The sequence below is a fragment of the Sus scrofa genome, chromosome 4, assembly GCF_054392235.1.
Source record: "Sus scrofa isolate SSC_HxYL_T2T_F1_AM1 chromosome 4, Sscrofa_HxYL_maternal_Yorkshire_Landrace_v2.0, whole genome shotgun sequence".
Lineage (NCBI taxonomy): Eukaryota > Metazoa > Chordata > Mammalia > Artiodactyla > Suidae > Sus > Sus scrofa.
The window spans coordinates 54,277,124-54,305,094 of NC_139386.1; the positions used below are offsets into that span (position 1 = coordinate 54,277,124).

Here is a 27,971-nt window from a genome sequence, read left to right on the forward strand (position 1 = left end):
AGAGATTCTTCAAAAGGTTATGAATAGAATTACTATATGACCCAGCTATTCTACTTCTAGGTGTTTATCCAAAGAACACAAAACCTTACTTTGAAAAAAATTGTGCACTCCAATGTTTACTCTAGCATTATTTAAAATAGCCAAGATAGGGAACCAACATGTGTCCATCAATGGATGAATGGATGAAGAAGTTGCAGTATGTACAAATAATGGAATTATACTGAGCCATAAAAGGAAAGAAATCCTGCCATTTGTGACAATGTGGATGGACCTCAAATGTACTATGCTAAGTGAAATAAGTCAGACAGAGAAAGACAAATACTATATGATTTCACTCATGATGAATCTAAAAAAAAATGAACAAAATAAAATAAAAACAAACTCATAGACACAGAGAACAGATTAATGATTACCAGAGACAAAGGGAGTGGAGCAATAAAATGGAAGAAGATCAACTGTATGATGATGGATGGTAAGTAGAAGGGGTGATCACTCTGTAGTGTATACAGACGTTTAAGTGTAATGCTGTATGCCTGAAACATATAATTAAAATTTTTAAAGCTGAAGTTGTGTTTTATCCTTATTTAAGGTATTTCAACCTCTTATTTATATTTTTACCTCTACCTATTTATAGGACAGCTACCTATAGGACAATTATAGACAAATGTAAATGCTGGCTCACTGTTGAAAATATATTATCATGTAAAAATTATAACTATTAACATAAATTAAAGTACAGAATATATAGCACTACTAAAAAATTATTTATTTTATTTAAAATGTTGGGATATAAACTCCATTTTCAATGGAAAGGGGATAAGAATTTAAGTCCTTATCTCCTATAGTACCATTTTTGAATTAAACTCATGTCAAAGCAAATGTTATTGGTACTAGAGTATTCTATCCATGAGAAAGAGATTTCATTATTAAAAAAAGGACCTAGACCATCAATTTGAAGGAGATGTTTCATCACTGGAACAGAACGTTAAAGATGAAATACCTGCTACTCATTGTCCTGTAGTATAGAATATTTTACCTTAGAAAGAAAAATCTGGAGTTCCCGTCATGGCTCAGTGGTTAATGAACCCGACTAGCATCTATGAGGATGCAGGTTCAGTCCCTGGCCTTGCTCAGTGGGTTAAGGATCTGGCGTTGCCATGAGCTGTGGTGTGGGTCACAGATGCAGCTTGAATCCTGTGTTGCTATGGCTGTGGCCAGAAGTTGTAGTTCCAATTCTACCCCTAGCCTGGGAACCTCCATATGCCGCAAGTGCAGTACTAGAAAGACAAAAAAAAAAGAAAAGAAAAATCTTCAAGTTCCTTACATCATGACAGTCTTGATTCTCTGAAAAATCCTCTTGTTGCACATATCTTCATAAGTCTTTGGTGAACTGTATGTCTTACAAGAGGTAATCAAGATCACCAAGGACTACCAAAGGTGGTAAGAAAACATCAGTGAAACTGACCGTGATGTGAGCAATGAGCACAGAAGAAGGATAAGGTCATGTAGAGAGCAGTCACTGGATAAGAGCACTGCTCAAAAGAATGTGAGCCTTGGCCCAGGATAAAAAAGGGGACCCCAGCCTGAGAACCTGCTTTGAAGAAGGACTAGGAAAAGAATGAAGTAGTCCTAGCTTGATGGTAGCAACCTGGCTCAAAGTAGAGACAGATATAAATTATTTCTGGGGAAAATTTAGCACAATTTAGGTCATACATTATTATATGTCAAGAAAAAAAATTCATGGAAAGATTACCTATAAAGGCCAGCTACCATGAGTGCATGTCAGCAGAAGCAACAAACATAAGATTTGCACTCTTAGAGTCCATAATTCTTAATGTGCTAGATATAGAGTATAAAACATGAGGGTATAAAAGATTATAGAAATAAAAGGTGAAATTACAATGATGATCAACAACAAAAGACTATCAGGAATGACCAGGCTAATTTGTGGACCTCCTCAAAATGAAAATTATAATTATTAAAATTAAAAACAATGAATGGGTTAAAAATTAGAGACAGCTGTATGAGAGATTAATAAACTTGAAAATATATATCTATAGATATTTCCAAATATCTACATAGAATAATAAAGAGATCAAAACCAGAATAAAGAATTACAATACATTCTCTTTTTAACTAAAAACATTTATTGAGCCCCTAGGGTATTCTAGGTTCTAGTAACAGATGGATTAGTACAATAGGATTTTTTTTGACCCCACTCAAATTCACTGTCCACTTTTTCCCAGACTTAATAAAGACTGCATTTCCCAGCCTCTTTTCAACTGAATTTGGCCTAAGATAAGGTTCTTGCCAGGGGAATGTAAGAAGTGATTGCAGAAATTCTGCCTCCTTTTGACAAATAGGAAATTGCTTTCCTTGACTTCACAGTTTTCTTTTCCATGGAGTAGAAACCAGATATGGTAGTGGCTGTCTTCAATCATATTGAGAAGAAAATGATGATAAGCTGATATCAAAACACCAACATGAGGCCAGTAAACATGCTTGATTGATTTCATGGGCTAGAACTTCTACACACAACCAGAGTGTCACCTTCAGACTATTAAGTAAGGATGAAAAAGCTTTTACTTAAACCATAGTCATTTTTAGTATTATTTTTAATGTCATACTGGGCTAATCCAATGAATGCAGCCTTCAGGGAGCAACCTATATCAAAATATAGAAAGAGACTTTAAACAAATGAATAAGAAATTATCAGGAGTGTTCTGATAGAAAAAAAATGCAGAGTAAAGTGGAAATCAAGAAAACTCTTCTTAGAAAAGGAGATTTCAGATTGAATAAAAAGGTTAGTTCACCTATTTATTGGTGAATGAGGATGAGTGGGAGGATGATATTTCAGACAGAAAAATCAATATGATTAAAAGTACAAGGCTCTCAATAACATGATGAGGGTGTAGTCAAGAAACTACAAATCATGCCATGGCTGGGAGGAAAGGGAAAGTCACTGGGAAACTAGGCTCTAAATGTGGAAAATGTCCCAAAATAAAAGCTTTTATAAATAGTGTGATTACAATTGCCATATCAAATGTGTGCCTAAGATGGAGGAAAGATGGGATTCTGTGTTTTAAAAGTTTCTGGCTTGGACAGCTGGGTAGATAATCTTACCATTCACTAAGATTAAAATATAGATAGAAATATAACTTCGGCTTTATATAGTAATAAGACTAAAAGGTTTTTTTTTGTGTCAAATAAAATGCATGTCCTTCCCCTTGCAAGTGAGAAAACTAAGGCCTTAGAGTTTAACTGATATTCCAAGAGCTTCAATCATATGTAATGGTAAAGCAAAGGCTAGAATGCATTCCTTCAGACTCTCAGCCCACAGTCTTTTTAGCACAGACGTATAGCGGAATAAAAAGCTATGTTGGAATAGAACATGATGGGAGATAGTATGAGAAACAGGATGTATATCCTGTATAGGTATGTATGACTGAGCCACTTTGCTGTACAGCAGAAATTGACAGAACATTGTAAATCAACTATAATAATTTAAAAAAAAAACTATGAAGTTTGATGGAAGAGAATCCAGACCTTGAAGGATAAGTAAAATTAAACTAGGAATTGGGCAAATTAATAAGTATATCAGGATAAATGAATTTATAAATAAAGGTTGGGAGTTTAGAGGTTATTTGCTCAGGAGTAATATTCACATTAGCAAGTGGTAACAAATATATATTGATTGTTTCAGATTGTAAAGGATTTTAACTACCAGATAGAAAAGATTTATTCAACAAATATTTACTGTGCACCAACATTGTGCCAGATACTATTCTAATCATTGGGAATACATCAGCAAATAAAACAAATTTTGTCCTCATGAAGTTTTCAATGTAGAATGAAGAATTGATAAAGATAAATTTGTAAGTATAAAATTTGTAACTGTACATCAGATATACTATTAAGAAATGAAGACGATCAGGGATAAGAAAAGCTAAAAAGTATCTGTTTCATATAGGCTAGTCACCAATGAAGGAAATAAGGGAGAAAGGAGAGTAGACATCTGAAGAAAGAGCATTCCAGATAGAAAGTACAAGTGTGAAGGCCTTGAGGCAGGAACTTACTTGTGTTAGGAACAGAGAATGGACCACTGTGACTAGAGCAAAACAAGCAAGAGGGTATTGTCCAGAAGAAGCAGTCAGGGATGCAGTGTGGATGAAACCATGTGTAACCTTGCAAACCACAGTGAAGATTTTAGCTTTTGCCTTGAGTGATATGGAAGCCATTAGAATATTATGAGCAAATAATGTTCTGACATGTTTTGATATATATTTTAACAAGTTTCATCTGGCTACTGTGCCAATCACAGACTATAAAAGGTCAAGGGATGGAGTAAGAAAACCAATCAACAGGCTATTGCAGTAATCTAGGTAAGAGCCTTGATGCTCTGGACTAGGATGGTATCAGCAGAGAAGTAGTAAGAAATCGTTATATTCTGGATGTATTTTGAGGGTGGTGCTATCAGAATATCTTTAAGGTTGGGTACGGTGTATAAAAAAAGAGATCAGGCTCTGATGATTCCAAGGTTTGGGGCTCAACCAGTTGGAATTTGTACAGTTGTCATTCATTAAAATGTTAGTTCAGGAGATTAATAGATGAAAAGAAAAAAGTCAAAAGTTCTGCTTTAGATTTGTGAAGTTTGAGGTTACCATTTGATGTATAAGTAGATTTGACTTTATCTTTTACATAGCGAAAAGGCATTGGATAGTCTGACGACATGGTATTCAAATATATTAACCTAAATGTGTCAGATAGATAACATTAGGAAACTATCGAAGCCAACACAGGTTCCCACAATCCCCACCTCAAGTTTGAACAGTTTGTTACAGTAGTTCAGAGAATTCAGGAAAACTGTTTATTTACATTGACCAGGTTATTATAAAAGGATATGATAAAGGATACAGATAAGCATGCAGATAGAAGAGATCCCTAGGGTAAGGTGTGTGGGAATGGGCACAAAACCTCCATGCTCTCTTCAGGCATCACTACCCCAGTACCTCCATAGGTTCACTAACTCTGATGCTCCTTGAACCCAGTCCTGGGTTTAGAAAGAGGCTTCATAACATAAATACTATTGATTAAATAATTGGCCCAGGGTCAGGAAATAGGAATGAAAGTTTCAATCCTCCAATCATAGAGTTGGTTTCCCTGGCAACTTGGACCCTTAGGTATGGGGGAGGGTCCCAAAGTCACCTCATTAGCAAAACAAAAGGCCCCCTTTTATCATTCTCATCACTTAGGAAATTCCAAGGGTTTTTGGAGCAGTATGCCAGAAATGGGGTTGAAAACCAAACATACACTTCATATTACAAATTATAATACCACAGAGGTCTATTGGCCTTTTGGATGGAAAAATGTGCAGGATTTTAGGGCACATTGCTGTTCACAATGCCTAACTTAGTGCTACCTCTCAGTCATTTTGTGATCTATAAATGAGTAACATTTCCAAATCCCCCCTAGGAGAGGTAATGCTCAGGTAAAGAATCCTGCTCCAGACAGCTCAATTCTGGAGTATAAACTTTAGGTAAAATAACATCAATAGGTAACCTAGAATCATAAACTTCCAACTTGTTTTTGACCTATTAAATAAAAACAAGATTCCTCAGTCTCTGCCCACATTTTTGGCCAGCAAAAAAGACAACAAATCTGTTTTGGATTGACAGTGCCAATCAGTAGCTGTCAATGGAAATTGTTCAAAATAAAAATGGACATCATTCCAGTCAGAGCAATGTTTATGGGATCACAACTCAGTTAATTTTTTTTTATATATACATAAGCCATCTTTTTAAAGCTCTTCCTGTCTCCCTTATCTCTTCCAAATTTTATTTTCCCTAAAAAAATTATCTATTTCTTCATATCTTCTTTTTTATGAAAATAATGTCCATATCTGGTAAGTCAACAAAACTAGCAAAGCACCTTTATTTAGAAACTAAAGATAACATATTTTGAAATTAAAATAATTATAATTAGGAGTTCCCATCATGGCTCAGTGGTAATGAACCTGAATAATATTAATGAGGATGCAGGTTTAATCCCTGGCCTTGCTCAGTGGGTTAAGGATCTGGCATTGCCATGTGATGTGGTGTAGGTTATAGACTCGGTTGGGATCCTGCAATGCTGTGGCGTAGGCCAGTAGCTGCAGCTCCAATTCAACCCCTAGCCTGGGAACTTCCAGATGCCACAGGTGCAGCCCTAAAAAGCATAAAAATAAAAAAATAAAAATTAATTAATTAATTAAAGTTTTGATCTTGTCCAGGAGTCTCCTTAAAATCATAACTGTCTCTTTCAACTTCTAATACTCGACTAATTTGATGTACTTTACCTTAATAGGAAGCAATGCAAGAAAAATAATCATTCAACTTTTTTGGTATCATAATTAATTACTGTACTTTAAACAATATCATTTTTATCTTTAAATCATGAAAGTGTGTAATTTAAAGATACATTTGGGGTCAATTGGGCACATTTAACAATCTGTAAATTAAGGAGTTTCCACTAGATGATTTCTAAGTTGATTTCCTCTTCTCCAATCCTTTAAATTTACAGTGCTGTATCCATGGGAAAATCCTGAATGCTAGGTAGTCTAATTGTAAGTGAACTTTAGGCTAAACCTACTTATGAATTATAGTCTCTCCAAGTATACAAATAAGAATCAGCATAACTACAACTGTATTTGAGTATATGTGGCTCCATATTGGTAATATTAATCAGTGTTAAAGATTGAGCTTTTGTGGTATCCTCTCCCTTTCTCTGAAAAAGGAGGAGTGGAAAGATCAATGAAGATATAGAAATAATTTGAAGTGGTTAAGAGGACATGACTTAAGATGAGGCAAACTCCTCTCCTAGTGAAGAAAGGCAGGAGGGTACATGGACACTGATGGATAAGGGAGAAACTAAGTAGTTTTATAATTTCAAAAATCCATCTTGGGAAAAGGAGTTGACAAGAAAATAGATTTTTAAAAGTTATATCTTCAAGTATCATATATCTTAAGAATACTGAACTTTGAACCATGATATTTCTTGGTTCTTCGGCGCCAATATATTTCAACTGGGCATTTCCTAGGCACTGCTAAAGTACTTATTTCACTGAGGATTTGTGTTTTCAACCATTTAAAGCTTTTTTCCTTTATGACTGCTTTTTGAGTACTAGAAAGGGCTCAGCTAGGGATGAGTTATGTTCGTTTCACACTAAGTTGTTTCCTTAAAACATGACATATATAGTCTGCCCTTCAGTCTGGAGAAATAACCTCCAGGTTTTCAAATGTTTTTATCTGTGTGGTAAATCAGGTACCTCTGAGAGTCAAGAATGGTTTTATTACTATACTTTATCCATGAAACAAACATATTCATATTTATTTGACTGACAGGAAAAGGAGTCCATGATAACTTACCTATGCTGTAGCCCTCTCATGTGGCATAATGCATTCAGTTGACTATAATCAATATTCTTAGACATGTGCAAGCCTGCAAATTTTTAAAAAAATCAATTAGAATGTGAGTAATTTTCTGTAATTTTATTAACCAGATTTGTAAATAGAGTTTAATTGTGAATATTCATCATAGTAAAATAATTCTGTGACTATAGGAGTGAGGTATTAACAATGTTTGTTTGATACACAGGCAAAATTGAATAGAGTGATTAAAATGAGAAAAGAATTTAATGTTTTTCATTGATGTCAAATCTGGTCTGGCATGGTTTGTTTATTTGCTTAATTCCAGTAAATGCCAGAATTTATATGAGTCATATAATGTCACTACTCAGGAAGTAAGCCTTTCATAATCCTTTTCCTATTCCTTTAGCATGTGTACTGGTTCCAAAACTCCAGATATGAATTCAAAGAAGAGCTTCCCTGAGGTCTACCTCTCCCTCTCTGGAATATTAGTAATTTTTAATCAGTCCTATACAAGGCCGATCTTTGGCTAGCCCCTCTTAAGAGCAGCGTTTAGTGTCTGGATTCAGTCTGCAATTCTTTCTGAAGTTCAAGTGTAAGCAAATCACACACTCTCCTTCATGAGCAGAAAGATAGTAATCATAGCCAAGAAGAAAACTAATTGTGATTCTCCTTTAGTGCCAGAAAGAACTGACCTCCTTCAAAGGAGATGAAAAGGAAGATAGAATATTGACAACAAGCACCTTTGCAAAGATGGGCACTCACATCACACAGGTCTCTCCTTCCCCCAGGAGAATTCATGCTATTCGAAATGTTGTAAAAGAGAAAGAAAAAATAAATACAAAGATGTACATCATTCCTTCTCTTAGTGAAAAAGTATGGAGAAAATCAGTGGTCTGATGCATTTCTAAGCTTTTTAAAATGTATTCATGGACCACATCCCAATAATGAAGAATTAGAATTTGACCTGTCCAAATTTATCTATTTTAATTCCTGGTACTGAGTCATAAAATATCAAAAACATTTTGTTTAAGCCTTTGGTGATCTAAAAATGAATCATCAATAACAGATACCACTTTCTAAATATGAAATTTAAATGAGGAAAATTTGAACAGAAAACTAGTTGCTATTAACATAAATCATTACCATTTAGTAAACTTGAAAATAATAATTACATGATTTAGATATTTTCTTCCATTACTCAGGCCTTAAGAAAAAAAAAACCTAATTACATTTTACCATTATACAGAAAAATTATTTTATTTTATTTTATTTAGTTATTTATTTTTGTCTTTTTGCCATTTCTAGGGCCGCTTCTGCGGCATATGTAGGCTCCCAGGCTAGGGGTCGAATCAGAGCTGTAGCCACTGGTCTACACCACAGCCACAGCAATGCAGGATCCAAGCCACATCTGCAGCCTACACCACAGCTCACGGCAATGCCAGATCCTTAACCCGCTGAGCAAGGCCAGGGATCAAACCCGCAACTTCATGGTTCCTGGTCGGATTCGTTAACCACTGAGCCACGATGGGAACTCCCAGAATAATTGTTTTAAATGAGTTAAGTTACAGCTAGATTATACCAAAAAATACTTTTCATACAATAATATTCCCTAGGAATATAGGATATTATATAAAATCTTTATATAGTATTTTTATATACATGGATTAAGAAAAGACTTCTGCTAAATACTGGTTTAGTTTATTTTCCTAACCCTGTTTAAAAACAGGGTCAGAAAGAACCCTGGAGACTGGTGTGAACATGAAAGGGGGGTGGTGCCATAGAGATTTGGAAAATAGACAAGGTTTGAGAAATTCTGACTTTAAAAGGCACTTCAAAAAAGTAAATATCTTCATCTTTCAGTTAAACCAACTTACAAAAATATAAAAATCGCAGGACAGATATCATAAGACTAAGAATTGCCAGCAAAGAACAGAAAAATTGAAAATTCACTTGGCCTGAGGAAAGTTACAGCACCTGACGGTATGGCTTTGCACTAGGCTTGGCACAGCCAAATAAACTCAAAACCCGAACAGGCTATATAGCACTCATAGCTTAGAAGGACATTTTATTTTATTTTATTATTTTAAATGAGTTTTATTTTTCCCATTGTAACTAGTTTGCAGTTTTCTGTCAATTTTCTACTGTACAGCAAGGTGACCTAGTCACACATACATATATACATTCTTTTTCTCACATTATCCTCCATCATACTCCATCATAAGTGGCTAGATATAGTTCCCAGCGCTATTATACAACAGGATCTCATTACTTATCCATTCCGAAGGCAATAGTTTGCATCTATGAACCCCAAATTCCCAGTCCATCCCACCACCCCCCCAGGCAACCACAAGTCTCATCAAAAAATGTCTTCACTAATTCACATTTCCAAGAAGTATTTATCACAGGGGCTTTTATATAGGCCACTGAGTGAAAAACTAGATCTTGTCACTGAAGCAGTTTCATTAAAAAGAAAAAAGCAAAAGACTTCACCATGAAATTGTAAAGTTGAGCTTCTCTGGTGATCAAATTTAATATAGGTATAAAGCTCAGAATTCCCATCGTGGCGCAGTGGTTAACGAATCTGAATAGGAACCGTGAGGTTTCAGGTTCGATCCCTGGCCTTGCTCAGTGGGTTAAGGATCTGGCGTTGCTGTGAGCTGTGGTGTAGGTCGCAGACGCAGCTAGGATGCGGTGTTGCTGTGGCTCTGGTGTAGGCCGGCAACTACAGCTCTAATTGGACCCCTAGCCTGGGAACCTCCATATGCTGCAGGAGCGACCATAGAAAAGGCAAAAAGACAAAAATATATATATAAAGTATATAAAGTCTAAAGAGTTCAGAGTACTAGGTTTACATTTTTTTTTAATATTTATATTTCTCCTCAGGAAAATGTCTTGCCCGGACTTTTGGCAAAGTAGAGGGGTCTTAACCTTGTAATAGGAATAAAAATCGAGGATTTTTTTAATTGTTATTTCCCCAACACATTTTTTTTCCACTGCACAGCATGGGGACCCAGTTACACATACATGTATATATATTTTTTCCTCCAATTGTCATGCTCTGTTGTAAGTATCTAGACATAGTTCTCAGTGCTACACAGCAGGATTTCATTGTTAATCCATTCCAAAAGCAATAGTTTGCATCCCTTAACCCCAAGCTCCAGTTTGAAAGAGGTTTGGAGGCTGATATAAAAGGTGGTTACAAAGAACTTCAAAATCCATGATGCAATTTAAAAAATTATCTTTATTCATATAAGGCCCACTGCATATTACTGAATACAGAAATTGAAATCCAGTGTTTTATCTGAGTGTCACATCAATGATATTTAATTTACACGTATTAATGTTTGCTTAAGGGTAGACATATAATTTTCATATTTGCATAGTATGGTAAATTAAGTGTATTTGTGATGGGGGTTTAAAAGATATGTTAAAAATGGGTTTGGGGAGTTCCTTTGTGGCTCAGCGGGTTACAGATCCAGTGTTGTCACTGCAGAGGCTTGGGTCACTGCTAGGGTACAGGTTCAATCCCTGGCCTGGGAAATTCCACATGCTGTGAGTGTGGCCAAATAAAAGGGGGTGGAGGTTGTGAGTCTTGTTTTTGTTTTTTGTTTTTTGTCTTTTTGCCAATTCTTGGGCAGCTCTCGCTGCATATGGAGGTTCCCAGGCTAGGGATAGAATCATAGCCATAGCCGCCAGCCTACGCCAGAGCCACAACAACGCAGGATCCAAGCTGTGTCTGCAACCTACACCACAGCTCATGGCAACGCTGGATCCTTAACCCACCGAGCAAAGCCAGGGATCGAACCCGCAACCTCATGGTTCCCAGTTGGTTTCGTTACCCACTGAGCCATGATGGGAACTCTGGAGGTTGTGTCTTAAAACTATTTTTCTCCAGTGAACTTTCCTTTAAAAGATAGATAAATATCCCTTGTGTAGAGCTAAAAGGAAGCAATAGAATAAGTGAAGACTTAGCAGTATTATAAATGTTTACTGTTTACAGTGAGGCTAAACTCCCCCGCGTGGCTCACAGGACAAGGTAAAGGGGACAGACAGCAGAGCTGAAGAGGAAATGTGACAACAACATGTATAAATGTCAGAGTACAGTAGACTAGAAAGCAGACTTCTTCAAAGTAATTGTAGTGCATACTCTTATAGTTAATCCAGTGATAACTTTCCTTAATACAATATTCAGAGCACAAAGAAACACTTCAGCACCAATAGCAATAGAAACATTATCAACAAACTTGTAGTGAGAACAGCAGTTCTTGCACTAATTCACAGAAGTGAGTTCTAGAATAGGCCTAAAGTATAGAGCAAGAAGCTGGACAGAAGAAAAAGAAATATCCATCAGAGATTATATGTGTAACTATTTCCCCCTATATACTTGGAAAATTAATTGATCCAGTGCTATATTTTTAAATAAATTTAAGTTTGTATAATAACAGGGAATTAAACATACTTATGTTAATGGTTAATTGTGTGTTTATTTTCTCCCTTTAAAATAATTTTTCATTTTATACAATCCCAAAGTTAATCCTTCTTCAAATAACATTCAGTAAACTTAAGGCACCTTAAAAACTTTGACATCAAGAGGCAGAGCAATAGTGTCTAATCAAGGAGTTCTATGAATAGAAGTTGGCATGCCAACTTGGACAATTATGCAAGTGGGCTTATGTTGTCCCTGCCCCTTATATGAGTCGTTAGATGTTAAAATAGAAATATATTAACACAAAATGAAAAAGGGGGAAATGTATACAACAAATTATCAAAATAACTTCCTTTTATATCCGTTTTTAGAAAAGTCATCTATATTCATCTTTATTTCCTCAACTCAAATTTGCTTCTCCACTCTTTAAAATTTATCATCCTCCATTACTTATTAGTATTTGTTTCACTAAAGTTATAGGAAATCTTGTAGTTCCTAGTACAATAACCTCTTTTCAGTATTCATCGTGTTAGCCTGTGTGACATTTAACACTGGTGAAGTTTCTATAGGAGGCTTCTGACACCACTCTCTCTGCGCTTGCTTCTTCCTTGTTAGACCACTCTACTAACTCCTATCTTCTTCCCTCGATAATTGATGTTGTCCACCAATCCATTCTCAGTATCTTCCTCTTCTCAATTTAGACTCTCTCCTTGTCAGCACTCACATTTCCAGCTATCACACATACACTTCAGATCCTCAAATCAAACTCTCCAGCCCAGGACTCTAACCTTCACTCTACTAACAGTCACATAAATTTCATCCAGGAAAATCAATTTCAGGATAACAAAAATTTCACTTAAAATTTCTCTCATACTTCTCTTCAAAAACTTGATCCCCCTCATGAATTCTCCACCTGGATTAAGAAAATCTCTATTGGGAGTTCCCACTGTGGCTCAGCAGGTTAAGAGCCCAACTAGTAACCATGAGGATGCAGGTTTGCTCCCCAGCCTCATTCAGTGGGTTAGGGATCTGGCATTGCCACAAGATGCAGTACAGGTCCCAGATATGGCTCAGATCTCACATTGTTGTGGCTGTACCTGCAGCCTTGATTTGACCCCTAGCCTAGGAACTTACAAGTTCTGCAGCTGCATCCCTAAAAAAAAAAAAAAAAAAAAAAAAAAAAACCGAAAAAAAAGAAAAGAAAAAGAAAAAAATCTCTACCACTTTTCATAAATCTGTCACTAACCTTGGGATCCTATTCTATTTTTCCCCTTTAGGACCAATGTGTTATGAAAACTATCAGTTCTGCATCTTTTGAAACGTATCCTATGCATCTTTCAAACATATCCTCTCTAATTCTAACGGCAGGGCCAATAATAGGGCTATATGGTGTGCACACTTTGCATGCAACAAGTCAGCATTTTTTTTTTCAGTAACCTCCTGTCTAGTCTCCCTAACTTCAACTTCCTCTTTTCCAACCCAACCTTCACACTACCACCATAGTACTTTCTAAAATTCCAATGTTATTGTGTCTTTGTATGGAATATGATGCCTTTTATAATCATACCCAATTTACCTTCATTGACCCTCACTGAATACCACCGCCATGTTTGTCACCCATGGCTCCCATCTTTCAACAACAAACTTTCTGGCTATTCCATGAACATAACTTATCCCTTCAATACGATATTCTCTCTAGTTCTTTCTAACTTATGAAAAACTTATCCATCCATTTCGAGCCAGCTCAGAAGTTAACCTCTCTGTGACATTTATACTTATCTTTCCTAGAAAAAAAGTGGTTGCATTAAAACTGAAAATAGTTGCAATGAATCAAGCTTTATCCTTTTCATTTATACCTAATGTTTTTTTCAATTTATCACTATCACCTAAGGGTAGGATCCTTTTCCTACTCATATATGAAACACTAGAACTTATCACAGTGCTTGAATTTAAATAAATATATTTTTTAAATTATTATGAATAAATAAATAGAACATGGCTGTAGTATGTCAGGTGAGGGTCAATGGTATGTAAGGAAAATAAATCAAGGAAAAATAATTAAGTCAGGAAGCAGAATATCAAGGTGTATTTAAAGAATGTGGCAAAGAATATTCACCAAAAACTAATTAAAAATAAACAACAATAAAAAGCAAACATTCTCTACCTCTCGTAAGGTATTATACTTTAATCATCACACCTCCCTTTCTACATGAGATTGAAGATCATGTAATTGTAATTTTTGACATTAAAAACATGTTCACCATGGCAAAGATTTGGCTAACAAAATGTAAAAGGGCAAAAAAAATTTGATCTTTATTAAATATGAAGATTAAGCACATTTCCTTACTACTAATTCTGAAGAATATCAGCCACATAGTGTAATTTAAATAAACTTTAAAAGAAGCATGCAAACGCATACTTCTCTTGTTTAAGGGAGTAAGTAAAGTTCTCCAGGAAAAGGTGGTGCCCTGAAGAGTAAAACCAATGAACTCTTACCTGGAATGGAACGTTTTTGAGACTGGACAGACTGAGGAACCTCAAGCCCATGATATATATGGAATGTAGAGCAAAACAAGGATGCCACATATACTCATATTTTTTTTAAGAGTTGTGTTGTGGTGGTGGTAAAATAAAGGACAGATGTGAGGTAGCAATCAACACAGAAGCAGCCGATCTCAGTCACTGAAGAGAAGTAGAAATCAAATCACTACCAAGAAACCATGGGAATATGAATTATAATAGCATTAACAAAAGACATATGATTTAGGGAAGAGTACAGAACAGAGTTGATGAGAAAGTGTTGAAAGTTAACATACAAGAAAATTCCATCTGTCTGCTATCCAGGCTCATTCCCCACCATTATTTATTTTTCTAGCAAGTAATCTACTTTCAAAAAATATCCGTCATTCAATAATACTGATATATAGGTATAGCATACTCTTAGGAAAAGTGTGAAAAACAAATACCAAATAAAAATAAAACAATACACATCAGAAGATGTAGTATGGTAGGAAATGAGGAGAAAGGCCACACACACACACACACACACACACACACACACACACACACACACACACACCCTTGATGAAAGAAAAAAAAAAGAACTCTAAGGCATTAAATATAAATAAGATAATATAAATAAATTACAAACAAGGTATATTCAGGAAATGACAAAGATATTTTTATGACAAAATCCACATTAGAAACAGCAAAAATGGCAACAGAGATTTAAGAAAATATAATCACAAAACACAGAGGTTAACATACTCAAATAAATTGATGAAAGAAAAGGAGAAAGTGATAAATCAAGACAGATAGATACACTTCATGTGAAAGTGGTTCCTGAATAAGAAAATAATAATGGTACCCAAAAAATGATCAAACATATAATACGAGAGTATTTGTTTCATATAAATACCTGAGCCTAAAGAGTTAAATTCAGTACCATGACCCAGAAAGAGAAAAAGAAATAATAGTACAAAGAGACTAGATATTCTAGATGTCACTAGGTTAATAACTAAATGTTAGTTTCAAAGATAAACAATTATTTTAGCATCCAGCCAAAACAGGAAGTCTCATACAAGTGTGAAAACTCAGTTTGGACTTAGTCTTCCCCCCAGCAAATTTCTGGCAAATAGCAAGGCCAAAAAAAATCACTCATGAGTTTTAGTCTAAAATTAATATAAAGTTAATTAATAAATATAAATATAAGACCTCAGATAATATAAAGTACCATGAGCCCTCTTTTGAAAAATACAATTTAATGAGCATATAACTAATGCTTAAATAGTATGGACTCTGTAATAATAAAGAGTGGGTAAATTCTGTAAACCTTAATATAAATTCTTCATAGAGTCTAGTGGAGATAGCATAAATAATAATAATTAGAAGTTTCAGAAGAGAAGTAAAAGAATAAAATACATTTATATAGGTTCCCTCATATAGCAGATAATTAATAGTAACAGTCTAAATAATATTTTTATATGCTAGATGTTTAATAATAGTATTTGAAGGCATGAATGTAATTAGCCAAAGACTTAGATGTTAATATTCAAGTTAGACAATAATAATCAAATTAAGATGTGAAGGAAAGTTTTCTCATTTTACACTGGATTGTGAATATTTGTTGTCTAAAGCTGATAAATTAAGAAATAGAGGTTTAGTTATGGAGTCTTACTATTAAATATTTTTTGCATTCTAAATTATATGGCATAAATTTATAAATCAGAAGTCTCAGGAGTTGTAAATTTAACTATACTTCAATTTTTAAAAACAGATTAAAAAAAGAGCAAATTGGAAAAAAAAATCAGAAGACAAAATAATTTCCACATAGTTAGTAACTTCCCTTACTACCCCAAAATTAAGTAGAAATGAATCAGTGAACTATTGGGAACTATGTCTAGTCACTTATGATGGAGCATGATAATGGGAGAAAAAGAATGTATACATGTGTGTGTAACTGGGTCACAATGCTGTACAGTAGAAAAAAATTGTATTGTGGAAATAACAATTAAAAAATTTTAAAAAGAGAAATGGAAGAGAGAAAATAGAAAAGCAGAAATTAATGAACTTATAAACCAGGAAAGACTGTAGATAAGTAAACAAGTTCAACAGTTGGTTCTATAAAAGGAAAAAATAAACTACTGGCTTATCTAAACAAGGAAAACAGTCATAAATACCCAATGTCAGACACATAATTGGGAAGTCATTAAATATGAACATCATTATAAAGGTGATCAAAGTGTTTTTCAGAACTACATACCAAAATAATTAAAATTCTGATTAGAAATGAATGACTTTTCGGGAAAATGTGTATTACCTAAATTGACCATAGAAGGGAGGAAAAATGAATCAATGCCTTGATAGAAGTAAAAAGTAACTTCACAGCAGTTTCTCCCTGCTACATGCATACACACATAAACACACACACTAATGCACCATACCAAAGTGTTATCATAAGTTAATTCTATGAAATCCTTATAGGAGAAAAATTCTAATACCAACTAATGTTAGAGAACACAGAAAAGCTTCCAAATTTCTTTGATGCAGCAAGCAAAATAATCATACCCAAATGTGACAACAGTGTGAAAAAGAAAATCAGAAACTGATCTCATTTATAAATGAAAAATAATAAGTTTATGGTGCCCAGGAACATATTAAAAAGTAACTCTACAAAAAAGTAAGATTTATTTATCCAAGTAATTCAAAGAAATTCAAATACAAAATATATCCACTTAATTACATTTGAAAATCATAATCTTTACAGATACAAAAGTATTCAATAAAACTCAATGTTTTTTAAATATTTTTTTAAAAAGTTTATTTTCTTAATTTTATCAAAACAAAGGAGCGCACCATGTTTAATGTTGAAACTCTAGCAGCAATAGCATAAATCCAGGAATAGGATACTAATATCCACCAGTGCTACATATTTTTGGAAGTATGAATAATATAATCTGATAAAAGAAATATACGTTATAAAAATTAGAAAAAAAGAGAGGTGAAAGTAATTATATAGAAAATAGAATTCCATAGACTGAAAATCCATTAGGATATTGACTGAGGTGGTTGATTATGAAAATAACTAAATATTCAGAAGCTCATTTCTTTCTCTGAAAAAATGAGTCCTAAAATGCATAGGGCAGTAGAGGAATGTAGGCATCAATGCCAGCAGTAGGTGTGGGGTGAGTGGTGGAGTGTTAAAATGAACAAGACCAGCATGTGGTGGTGAGCATCCACATGTGAAGTGGGCCTGTGCAGAGTATCAGACACCAGGAGGGGTAAGGAGAGCAAGCGATGGGAGGTGGGGGACAGAGGTGATGTGCCAGTGCTGGGTATAGGGATGAGATGGCAGTGGTGTGAAAGATTGGCTACACACAGGGGAAATGATCAAAGGTGTTAAGGTTAATAGGAGCCAGGTTTCTCACTTGAGGGCTCTTCTCTCAAGTACCTCTCTTAGGTACAAACACTGAAAGGGAGAAGACCAGAAAGACTGTAATGTTGCACTGGACTTGAACAAACTGGTGTAAATACTTGGTTTTCAGTAGATACAAATTGATGTGCAAACAAACAAAAATGTAAATTTTATTCTTTAGATCTGTCCCCTGAGAGGGCCTGGGAGAGGTGACCCTCTAACATCAATGAACATACATAGTGCCCAGATCTTGATTTTTAAATGCAATCCTGGAGTTCCCATCATGGCTCATCAGTAACAAAGCTGACTAGGATCCATGAGGATGCAGGTTCAATCCATGGCGTCACTTGGTGGGTTTAGGATCCAGCGTTGACATTGCCTGTTGTGTAGGTTGCAGGTGTGACTCGGATCCTGCATTGCTGTGGCTGTGGTATGGGCCAGCAGCTGCAGCTCCCATTCAACTCCTAGCCTGCAGAACTTCCTTATGCCACAAGTGTGGCCCTAAAAATACTAACTAAATACAATTCTGCATTAAAATGAACTAAGGCTCTTTGGGAAAATGGCTGGCTCCAGAGTTTTGTACAAGAAAAGTACAAGATGAGCCTGAAAAACATTATTGCTCCAGAAGTCAAATAAATGTTAAATCACCTTGAGTACAGTCCCAGTGGCCAGACTGTGAACAAATGAACAATTTGGGAATCAAAAAATATGATAGTAACTCATTAAAACCCTCTGAATAAACTAGGAAATCATAATCTTACATTGATTGATGGTTGATTAAATATTTGATGAGAAATGGGATATCTATACACCTTCAAAATACTTTTTCACAAAATACTTATTCATTGCAAAAGGGGAAAGAGTAAATTTATAACAGAGAAACTCTGTGTATCACCTTAAAGTGAAATTATGTGCCACCTGACAAGACAGAGAGAACGCAAAATTACTTCTATAACATTCCTGCCAAAGATATCTAACTTTAATCATAAGGAAACATCAGACAAACAAAACTGAAGCATATTCTACTGGTTTGTAATCTCCCAGCATCAAGGTCATGAAAAGCAAAGAAAATTTAGAAGCTGTTCCAGACTAAAGGAGACCAAAGAGACAAGACAGTGAAACACACCATGAGATTTTGAATTGAATACTTTCACTTAAAGAACATTATCAGGAGAATTGGCTAAATTTGATTGGAGTCTAAGGATTATATTACAATAATTTCTCTGTGTTAAATTCCTCCTTTTGATGAATGTATTGTGATTATATACTAAGATAATGTCCTCATTTTTAAGAAATAAACACTAAAATATTTAAGGATGATAGAGTGTCAAATGACTCTGGAAAAGTATATTTCTTTATCATGAATTTGTAATATTTTGATAAGACTGTGGTCTCAAATTGTTTTATTTTATTTTTTAAAATCGATAGCTTTCTCCTATGATGACTTTTATAGTTACAAAATATAATAAAAAATCTTTATAATAACAAGAAAAAAAGATAAAATGCCCAGTAATAATTTTTGAGTGTTATAAAAGGACACTGCATAACTTGGAAGTAGAAAGGTTAAATAAAGATAACAGATCCTCAGTAGGAATATTCAAGATCATAAAGATGTCAATTCCCCATAAATTAATCTTTAAATTTTGTACATTTTTTTCAATTAAAATACCAAAATATTTGTTGAAAGAGCCAACTTATGGCTACCAATGGGATAGCTGGGTGGGGGGGATAAATGTACTGGGGGTTTAGGATTGGCATATGCACACTGACATATGTAGAATGATTGACCAAAGGGAACCTGCTGTATAGCACAGAGAACTCTACTTAGAATTCTGTGATAATCTATGTGGGAAGGGAGTCAGAAAGAGAATGGATATGCATATATGTATGACTGAATCAGTTTGTTGTACAGCAGAAATTATCACAGATTATTATGTAAATCAACTATACTTCAATAAAACCCCAAAAAAGTAGAAAGGTTAAATAAAGTTCACCTAGAAAAATAGAAATGAGAAAATAGCCAGCAAGTCTTTTTAAAAGGAGTAATCAATAAAGGTTAATCTTACTATACTTTGAAATATAATGCTTCAAATTTTTAACTGTTCAACACAAATACATAAATAGATGAGAGATAAGTGGAAAAAATAACATATTCCAGAAATAGATCCATAGTGCACATAAAAATTCGTATGTAATAAAAACTGGCCTTTCAAATTAGTAGGAAAGAGAATTACTCAACAAACAGCATTAGCACAGTTGGTCGGTTACTTTGAAAAATAGTAAGTTGTAGCTTTACATCACTATTTTAAAGTAAATGCATGCAAAATAAATTTCATATGCACCAAATATTTAAAAAGCTTAATATTGAAAAATAAAACTACATAAGTACTAAAAGAAAGCAAGGAGGAATTATGCTTAAATTTTGGCATCAAGAATGACATTCTTGGAGTTCCCGTCGTGGCGCAGTGGTTAACAAATCCGACTAGGAACCATGAGGTTGCGGGTTCGGTCCCTGCCCTTGCTAAGTGGGTTAACGATCCGGCGTTGCCGTGAGCTGTGGTGTAGGTTGCAGACGCGGCTCGGATCCCGCGTTGCTGTGGCTCTGGCGTAGGCCGGTGGCTATAGCTCCGATTCAACCCCTAGCCTGGGAACCTCCATATGCCGTGGGAGTGGCCCAAGAAATAGCAGCAACAACAACAACAAAAAGACAAAAGACAAAAGACAAAAAAAAAAAAAAAAAAAAAAAAGAATGACATTCTAAACAAGAATCAATAACAGAGGACAAAAAAAATACACAACATTCTAAAACTCTGTAGAACACAAAAGTCATAAAGACAAAAGAAAAGTGCAAACTGAGAAAAATATTTTTAAAGTATACACCAAAGGGCTAATTTATTTTATAAACAAATAGTGTTTTTTTTTAATAAAAGGAAAAATAAAACTCAGTGAATGGGCAAGGAACACAAAACAGGATTTTCATATAAATATAAATAGCCATACATACCTGAAAAGATTCTAAACATTACTCTTTAAGGAAAACAAACTTGAGCAATTAAAACTCTTTTTAACTAACTTATTGGTGAAATATTTATTTTATAATACATGATATAGAATAATGTGAAATAGAAGTTTGCATATACTGATTATAGGACTAGAAATTAGTACAACCTCTTTGGAAGACAATTTCTCAGTAGTTATCAAAATATTAAAAGTACATATCATTTGGCCTTGCAGTTTTATTGATATACTTGCTTAACAACTTAAGTCAGGTAGAGGATGTTTATTTGATTTTAATAGTAACAGGAACTAGAAATAGGGTACCACCATATTAATTAGGACCCACTAGTCAGGAAACAGAAACCAGACCAGTACTTTTAATGGAAAAAAAAAAAAACTGATACAAAGGACCATTAGGTATTAAAGAACTAAAGAGACTAAAAAGAGAACACCAAGTATCATGCATCTACCATTACTATCTCTGCTGATGAAGCAAAGGAAAGAGGTTTAATTACTAAAACTTAGGAATGTGGAGCCATGTACCCTCCAAGGTGAAATGTGATCGTCTGAGGACAGGCCATAAGCATCTGGCATTGGAATTTTGAGGAGGTGAGATTGGAGTTATTTCTGGGAATGTTGGGAAAACTGCAACAGGAATTAACTGCTTCTGTTGGAGCAAAAAGCCATTGCTTGGGTGAAAAAGATCCACTGCTAGAGAGATGTTCACAAAGAGAGGCAAACCAGAAATGGAAATTAAGAGAATAAACACTTTCCTTAACCATCGTCTTGTCTTCTGATCTCCCTCTAACACCTGCTGTTGACAGATCCTAAAAGGAAGCCCCCTGGCTTCCTGGGAAAAACTGGTTTGTGGAGTCCCAACAGAATAGAGAAGGGTAGGTTTGAAGATGAGACACAATAACTAAAACATCCGTTAGTAGCATTTTGGTGTATTCAAACAATGAAACACAACATAACCATTAAAATAAATGTATGTACATACAAACATGAATATTCATGGAAAATTTTAAGAAAAAAATTGTGATAGTTATTTCTGATGGTAAGATTAGAGTATGGGTTGGGAGGAAAAGTCACTCACTTTTTGATATTCCCTTGTGCCTGATTGCAGATCTTATTTATGTAATAATTTTTGAATGAGAACTATTCACCAAAATTCCCATAAATTGTGTGAGATTTGTTCATTCTTCTGTCAATTTACTACACACTTGAATGCCAGGCATTGGAGAAACAAAGACAGGTGAAGAATAACCACTTATCTCCAGATAATCATCTAGTAAGAATCATAGCCCTAAGGCACCCAATATGAGGGGTCTAATGTGAGGTTAAAAGGTGGTAAGAACAGAAAGGGTGTAGAGAAAGTGCTAAGGGAGTTCAGAGATATGTAAGATATTATTGCATACTGGAGAAGACAAAGACTGAATCTGTGCAGATTGAAGATGCAGAACTTGGAAAAACTGGAATGACAGGAACAAATAGAAGGAAGACCCAAGGGGAAATATGAGCTAGGGCAGAAGGGTAGAGTGGGACTGTGATGGTGTAACTCAAGGAGTAGCTCCCCCCCGCCGCCCCCTGGGGATGAGTACTCTCTAGCTCTATTCCCTAGAGTGGTGATAAAGTGCCAACCAGACTGCTGGGTAACGTTGCTCATGATAATAGTGATCTCTGACTGGTGAGTGGTACCTGGACTAGGAGAAGCTCAAGATGATCTACAAAACTTGATGGAGAGCCTTTGAAATGGACTTCCCTCAGCACAATGACCTTCTAACTGAGAGGTTCCATGGAGGAAACAATGCCTATGGAATTTTTATAAGAGACGTCGCCTGCTATGTATGTATGGGGCTTCTAAGTTAGAGCTTTTTAGGGTCTGCCCTTTGGGACTCTTATTTCCTTAGACCTGAAATACCACCTGAGGGTCTAAAAGAGAACTGTGTGAGCTGCTGCCCAGGCAGCTGTGAGGCCTGCTTCCACAAAAGGGACACAGCTGACACTGCCATTCTGGATGACTGTGATTCTATCCTACATCTATCTGAGCACGTGTTCCAAATATGGCCATCTGAGGGTTTACCTGGACCTAGAAAGTTCTCTTGTTCCCCTGAGCAGTGTTATGGATGGGTTTAGAGTACATCTATCAAAGTATTTTAGCAGAAGTGGAGAGTTCTGTCGATAGAAGTGTAAAGTCTCAGACATGAGAGAGAAATTTTAGCCAAGTCATGAAAAGTTTAAATGCCAGATTGAGAGAAATGGATTGTAATCTAAATTTTGGAGGAAAGTAAGGCCCTGACAACTTTTGAGCAGAGAATAAATAGGATCACAGTTCTGCAATCATATAAGAATGGAAATGTAGTTGATAATATATATTGGAAGGCAGGTGATAGATGATGTGAATGGCTGAAAGATTGATATCAGGACCAATGCAGAAGTCTGAGACAGATGGCGAGGAACAGAGCAGTAGCTTGAGACTGAGGGGTGACCTGCTGTGACCTCTAGTAGAGAGACCTGATTTTTTGCACTGCACTTTACTTCAAGGTTTGCTGCCTGAACACCCCAGTCATGATTAAGCTCAAATTTAAGTTGCTATAGCTTGATTTCAAAAGGTCACTAAAGATTTTCTGACAGAAAGCATAAGCACATTGAGATAGTTGTAACAGTAGTAATTAAAAAAAATAGAAGCACTGCTTTTTCAATAAAAGTCATCTTTTCTCTTTTACACTAAAAAAATAGAGAAAATATTTTCCTAATATTTCTTTTCCTAAATTATCTGATGGTGTTTTCCATAGGGACTATTATTACACCAACGTAAAAACATAAGCATTCAACCACTTTTTCCAAATTGAATTCCTTCTTATAATGTCACTCCTCATTTCTTTCACCTCTGCTTTTCAACCCTGCTTTCCTTACACCTTACGAAATCTGCTTCTCCTCTGACAAGCTCCCATTTTTATTACTTGAACTCATAGGATTTGAATGGTGTAAAACTTACATGGAGAAACATTCACCTTTCTAGATATATGTATATTCCTTTCATCTTTCACTGCTAAAGAACTGAAAACTCTCAAATTACAGGAAAAGCCCTTGAAGTGTTAGGAATGATGACAAGTTTTTTTTTTTTTTTTTAGGTTTTCTGTAAATGCATGCTCATAAAATGAAAAAAAGAGCAAAGGAAAAAACATTCACTTAAGAGTAGCATCTTATTTCTAAATTCCTTGAAGTGTCTCTGGTCTCCTCGTGAACAATTTTTTTTTTTCTTCTACATCCTTGTATATTGGAACAAGCAAAATGTACCTACAGATATCTTGTGAACCTGAAATTCTTATATTACTGGGAAAACAAACTAAAACTTTTTATTAAAGCACAGAAATTCTTTCTCCCAGATACACCAGTAGACAAAATGTAAAGTACATTTCTGAAACTGTCTTTTCTCAGAAGGATAAGCCCAGTAAGCATGAATAAAATAAAGGCAATCCTTATTAACCCAAATTATAAGTATGAGGAGTTCTCTTGTGACATGGAGGGTTAAGGGTTAGTATTGTCACTGCACCGGCTCAGGTGACTGTTGTGGCATGGGTTCAATCCCTGGCCTGGGACCTTCCACATGCCACAGCTCTAGCAAAAAAAAAAAAAAAAAAAAAAAGGAGGACATTTTTCAACCTTTTGTCTTTTGTCTCTTCAGAAAATCAGCTTCTAATAATAACAGGTCAATGTCTGTCACTAGACCAGGTGCTTTTCACATAGGTTGTAAAACTAAGGCAGGGTTTACTAACCATGTTTTTGAAACAATTCTCATTCAGAATAAAAACTGGCATGGCCTTTTGGCTTCTGAGAAAAATCCTCTTTCCTAGAGTTAGCATGCTATGAAGAATCCAGAGACACAAGTCAGAGAGACTGTAGAAGGAGAAGACTTGAAAGTTATAAGGAAAATATTTTTAAGTGACTTAAGAAGCTTAACTACTTGGAGTATTTGTGAGTCTGAATTTCAGAGTTAAGGAGACAACATTGGATGGGTGTTTAAAGATGCTTGATGTGTTCTCTTTTTTAAATCAAAACAGTGTTGGTTGAAGTAGCCAAAATGGCAAAACTCAACAAATGCACAAGCATCATTTAACTGATAAAATGTGCAAGAGATTTCAGTGTACTGGGCCAGGAGGAAACCAGAGCGCTGCTGACTTTGTTGTTTTTATGAGGAGAGAAAATTCATCACATGGATGACATTATGAAGAATTTCTACCACTTGACAATTATGTGAACTTTAGTATGAAAGCTAAGCCTAACTATCCCTAACAAGAAAATAGAATATGTGTTAGTTTTCTATAGCTATTGTAAAAAATTGCCAGAAACTTATTGTATTAAAAACAACACAACTTCATAGTTCTGGAAGTCAGAAGTCTGAAACAGGTCTCACTAGGCAAAAATCACATTGTCAGTAGGACTGCATTCCTTATGGAAACTCTAGGTGAATCAGTTTCTTCGTCTTTTCCATATCTAGGGGCTGCCGGGATTCCTTGGCTCATGGTCCCCTTTAAAGAGAGTAATGGCCATTGAGCCTTTCTCACCCTGGATCTGACTCATATGCTTTTCTCTTCTACTTATAAGGTGATTACAGATAATCCAGAATATTCTCCTATCTCAAGGTCAGCTGATTAGCAGCCTTAATTCCATCAGCAACATTAATTCCACTTGCCAAGCAGCATAGGATGTTCACAAGATCAGGGGATTATGATACGAATACCATTGAGGGCTGTTATTCTGCTGACCACAGAGTCCATAGGTTCTTGTAAGAAGTGAATGAACTAACAACATAAAATGCTTATACACTGTGTATAGGAAGCCCTCGATAAATGTTATTCACATATAAAATTTATAGAGAAAGTAAACATGACTCACTAAACATAACCTAGGTAACGTCGCCCATAGTAAACAAGAATGTGTATGATGCCTAGATTTTCTTTACAGTCCTTAACTGTACCTCCCTATGTATGTCCATTGCATTTGCAATCACTCCCTTTAATATCTTCTTTATAATTCAGACTCATCCATATTATGGATTAAAAGCACCTTCACATACTCTTTCCTGAGATCATTGTTTCAGCACTGACAATTTCACTAAGGGAAAGTGCCACCTTGCTAGAGTTAGCACAAAGACACAGCTACTAAGCAAGCAGGACACGTCTACAAAGAGAAGTCACACACAGAACATCAAGCAGGAACATCTAAAAGGAAAATCAGGAACTCCACTGCTTTCCATTATGCTCTATTCAGTGCTGAGATCTAAATTGCTGCTGATTTTTCATCTTTTAATCACTTCACACAAGTTAAGTGTTTCCTTGGGAGACACTACAGAGGGTAGCACATATCTCATCCCATTGATTCTAAATTAATTTGATCTTTTAACTCCCAGCTACTGCACTTCCTAGACTGCTAAAAAAAGAATCTGTCTTAGGGTGAATTTTTTTCCTGCACAGTAGAAAATGTGGGTTTTGCAAAATTACATTCAATACTTATTTCAACTTGCACTGAAGTATAACTGACTACATACAAGAAGTCTTTCACAATAATAATGAAAATGTATAAAATAACATATGTAGGAATTAATTTGATTTAATGTAAGGACTTCATCTAAAGCTGTTCAAGACATAAGGATAGGCTTTCAACGGATACCAACTGCTTCCTGTGACAACTTTTCCCTGGAGACTATGATCATTAATTTTAAAATATATACACATAAAAGAGTAAAGTCTCACAAGAAGATAAAAGAATAGATGGATTAGCTTTTTCAAATCAATGCTAGAAATCTATCAAATGAATGTTAAAATAATAGGGTAAATGCTTTATTGAAGTTGAAAGGGTCACAATTATTACTGCCAGTATCTAAAAGATTTTTAAATCTCAACCATCTCTAAGACTGACTATATATATATTATTAGTCAGTATACTGGTGATCAAATAATGGATCTATGACTTTGATGGCTATGAAGTCTTGAGAAAAATGTGCTGAGTTAGTCTAACTATATAAAGTAAGAAAATATTGTAAATTGTATAAACTTCAAAATATTTAACTCTGTAATTCTTAGGATATTATTTTAAAAACACTACAAAATTAAAACAAAATGGGAATAAATTTCATAGCAAAGATGAGAATTATCTCTCTTCCTTAAAAATTTATGTAAGAATTCTCCTAGTAAAAGTTATGCATTAATTTTCTCACAAAGGGCAGTAAAAGTAATTCTAGGTGGGCACCGGAAGACATGTCAGAAACAAGGCCCCAATCACTGGCTAGCCCTGTGATCTTTCTAAGCCTTTGTTTTCTCTCTTCTTCAAAAGAATTGTGTTATTTGAAGCTCTAAGAGTTCATACAGATCCTTTTACTAAATAAAGTACCGGAGACCTAGAAAATGGAAATGGCTTCAGGAGGACAAAGCTGGATTAAACATCTATGTTCTTTCCATCCCACTAAAATTCCTAGTGTGCCTATCAATGCCTCTTTTCAGTACCACTGAAAACTTTGGCAGGCCCTCTAGGTTTTCCCCACTCACTTGGAATCCTGCGAAGTGGAGGAGGAGGCACATTGCTTATTGCTATCATATGAGACAAAATGGCTGCTGGGAGAGAGGACATGGGCATCTTGACGGTTCAAAAGCAGCTGACCAAAGGCTACTTGAGGGTCAAATGACCACTGTTATCCTTGAGGAATCACAAAGCAGAACCCTCAGGGTACTCTCTGATAGGTTGAGTCTAATGGAATCTTCGTAGCACAGTTCTACAACGTGTGTACAGTATTTTGGGGCATGAACCCTACCTGGACCAGAACAAATCCTAGTCCACTGGAAAGTATGAAAGGGGCTTTGTGAGCTATAGCAAGTAGTAGGACTTATGAGGCAATTTATAATCCACGGGCAGATAGGGCAGAATCAATAGCACACATAAGTGAAGTTAGATAAGGGAAGAATTCATGTAATTGGTTTTCCATTGTCCAGAGCCTTTTTTCTGCTTATTGAATGCCTATGTTTAGAATCAGAGATCTCTTTGTAGCAGCAGCAAGAGGATATTTATATTGGTCTGCATGACTACATACATAGGGTAAAACATACCTTCTAATTGTCAGACAGAGATAAACTCACCTCTTTATATTTAACCATATTCTGCTAGGGTGTGGCATATGTTTTTGTTATTTTCTTCTGCTTCACGATAATTAAGGCTCCTTACAGTGGCTAGG

The 27,971-nt window shown here is 35.3% G+C and overlaps 1 protein-coding gene across 2 annotated transcripts in view; it reads right to left on the minus strand.

The window, feature by feature from the left end:
* The window catches only part of CNBD1 (cyclic nucleotide binding domain containing 1), a 563,418-nt gene extending 535,985 nt beyond the window's left edge, over positions 1–27,433 (minus strand). For both annotated transcript variants that reach the window (XM_085024296.1, XM_085024295.1), the window contains exons 1-2: positions 27,292–27,433; positions 7,404–7,476 (exon numbers count right to left, since the gene is read on the minus strand). In XM_085024296.1, coding sequence (XP_084880422.1) covers positions 7,404–7,476; positions 27,292–27,379 — 161 coding nt within the window. In that variant the 5' untranslated portion in view covers positions 27,380–27,433. The remainder of the gene's footprint in view (positions 1–7,403; positions 7,477–27,291) is intronic.
* Positions 27,434–27,971: the final 538 nt, after the last annotated feature.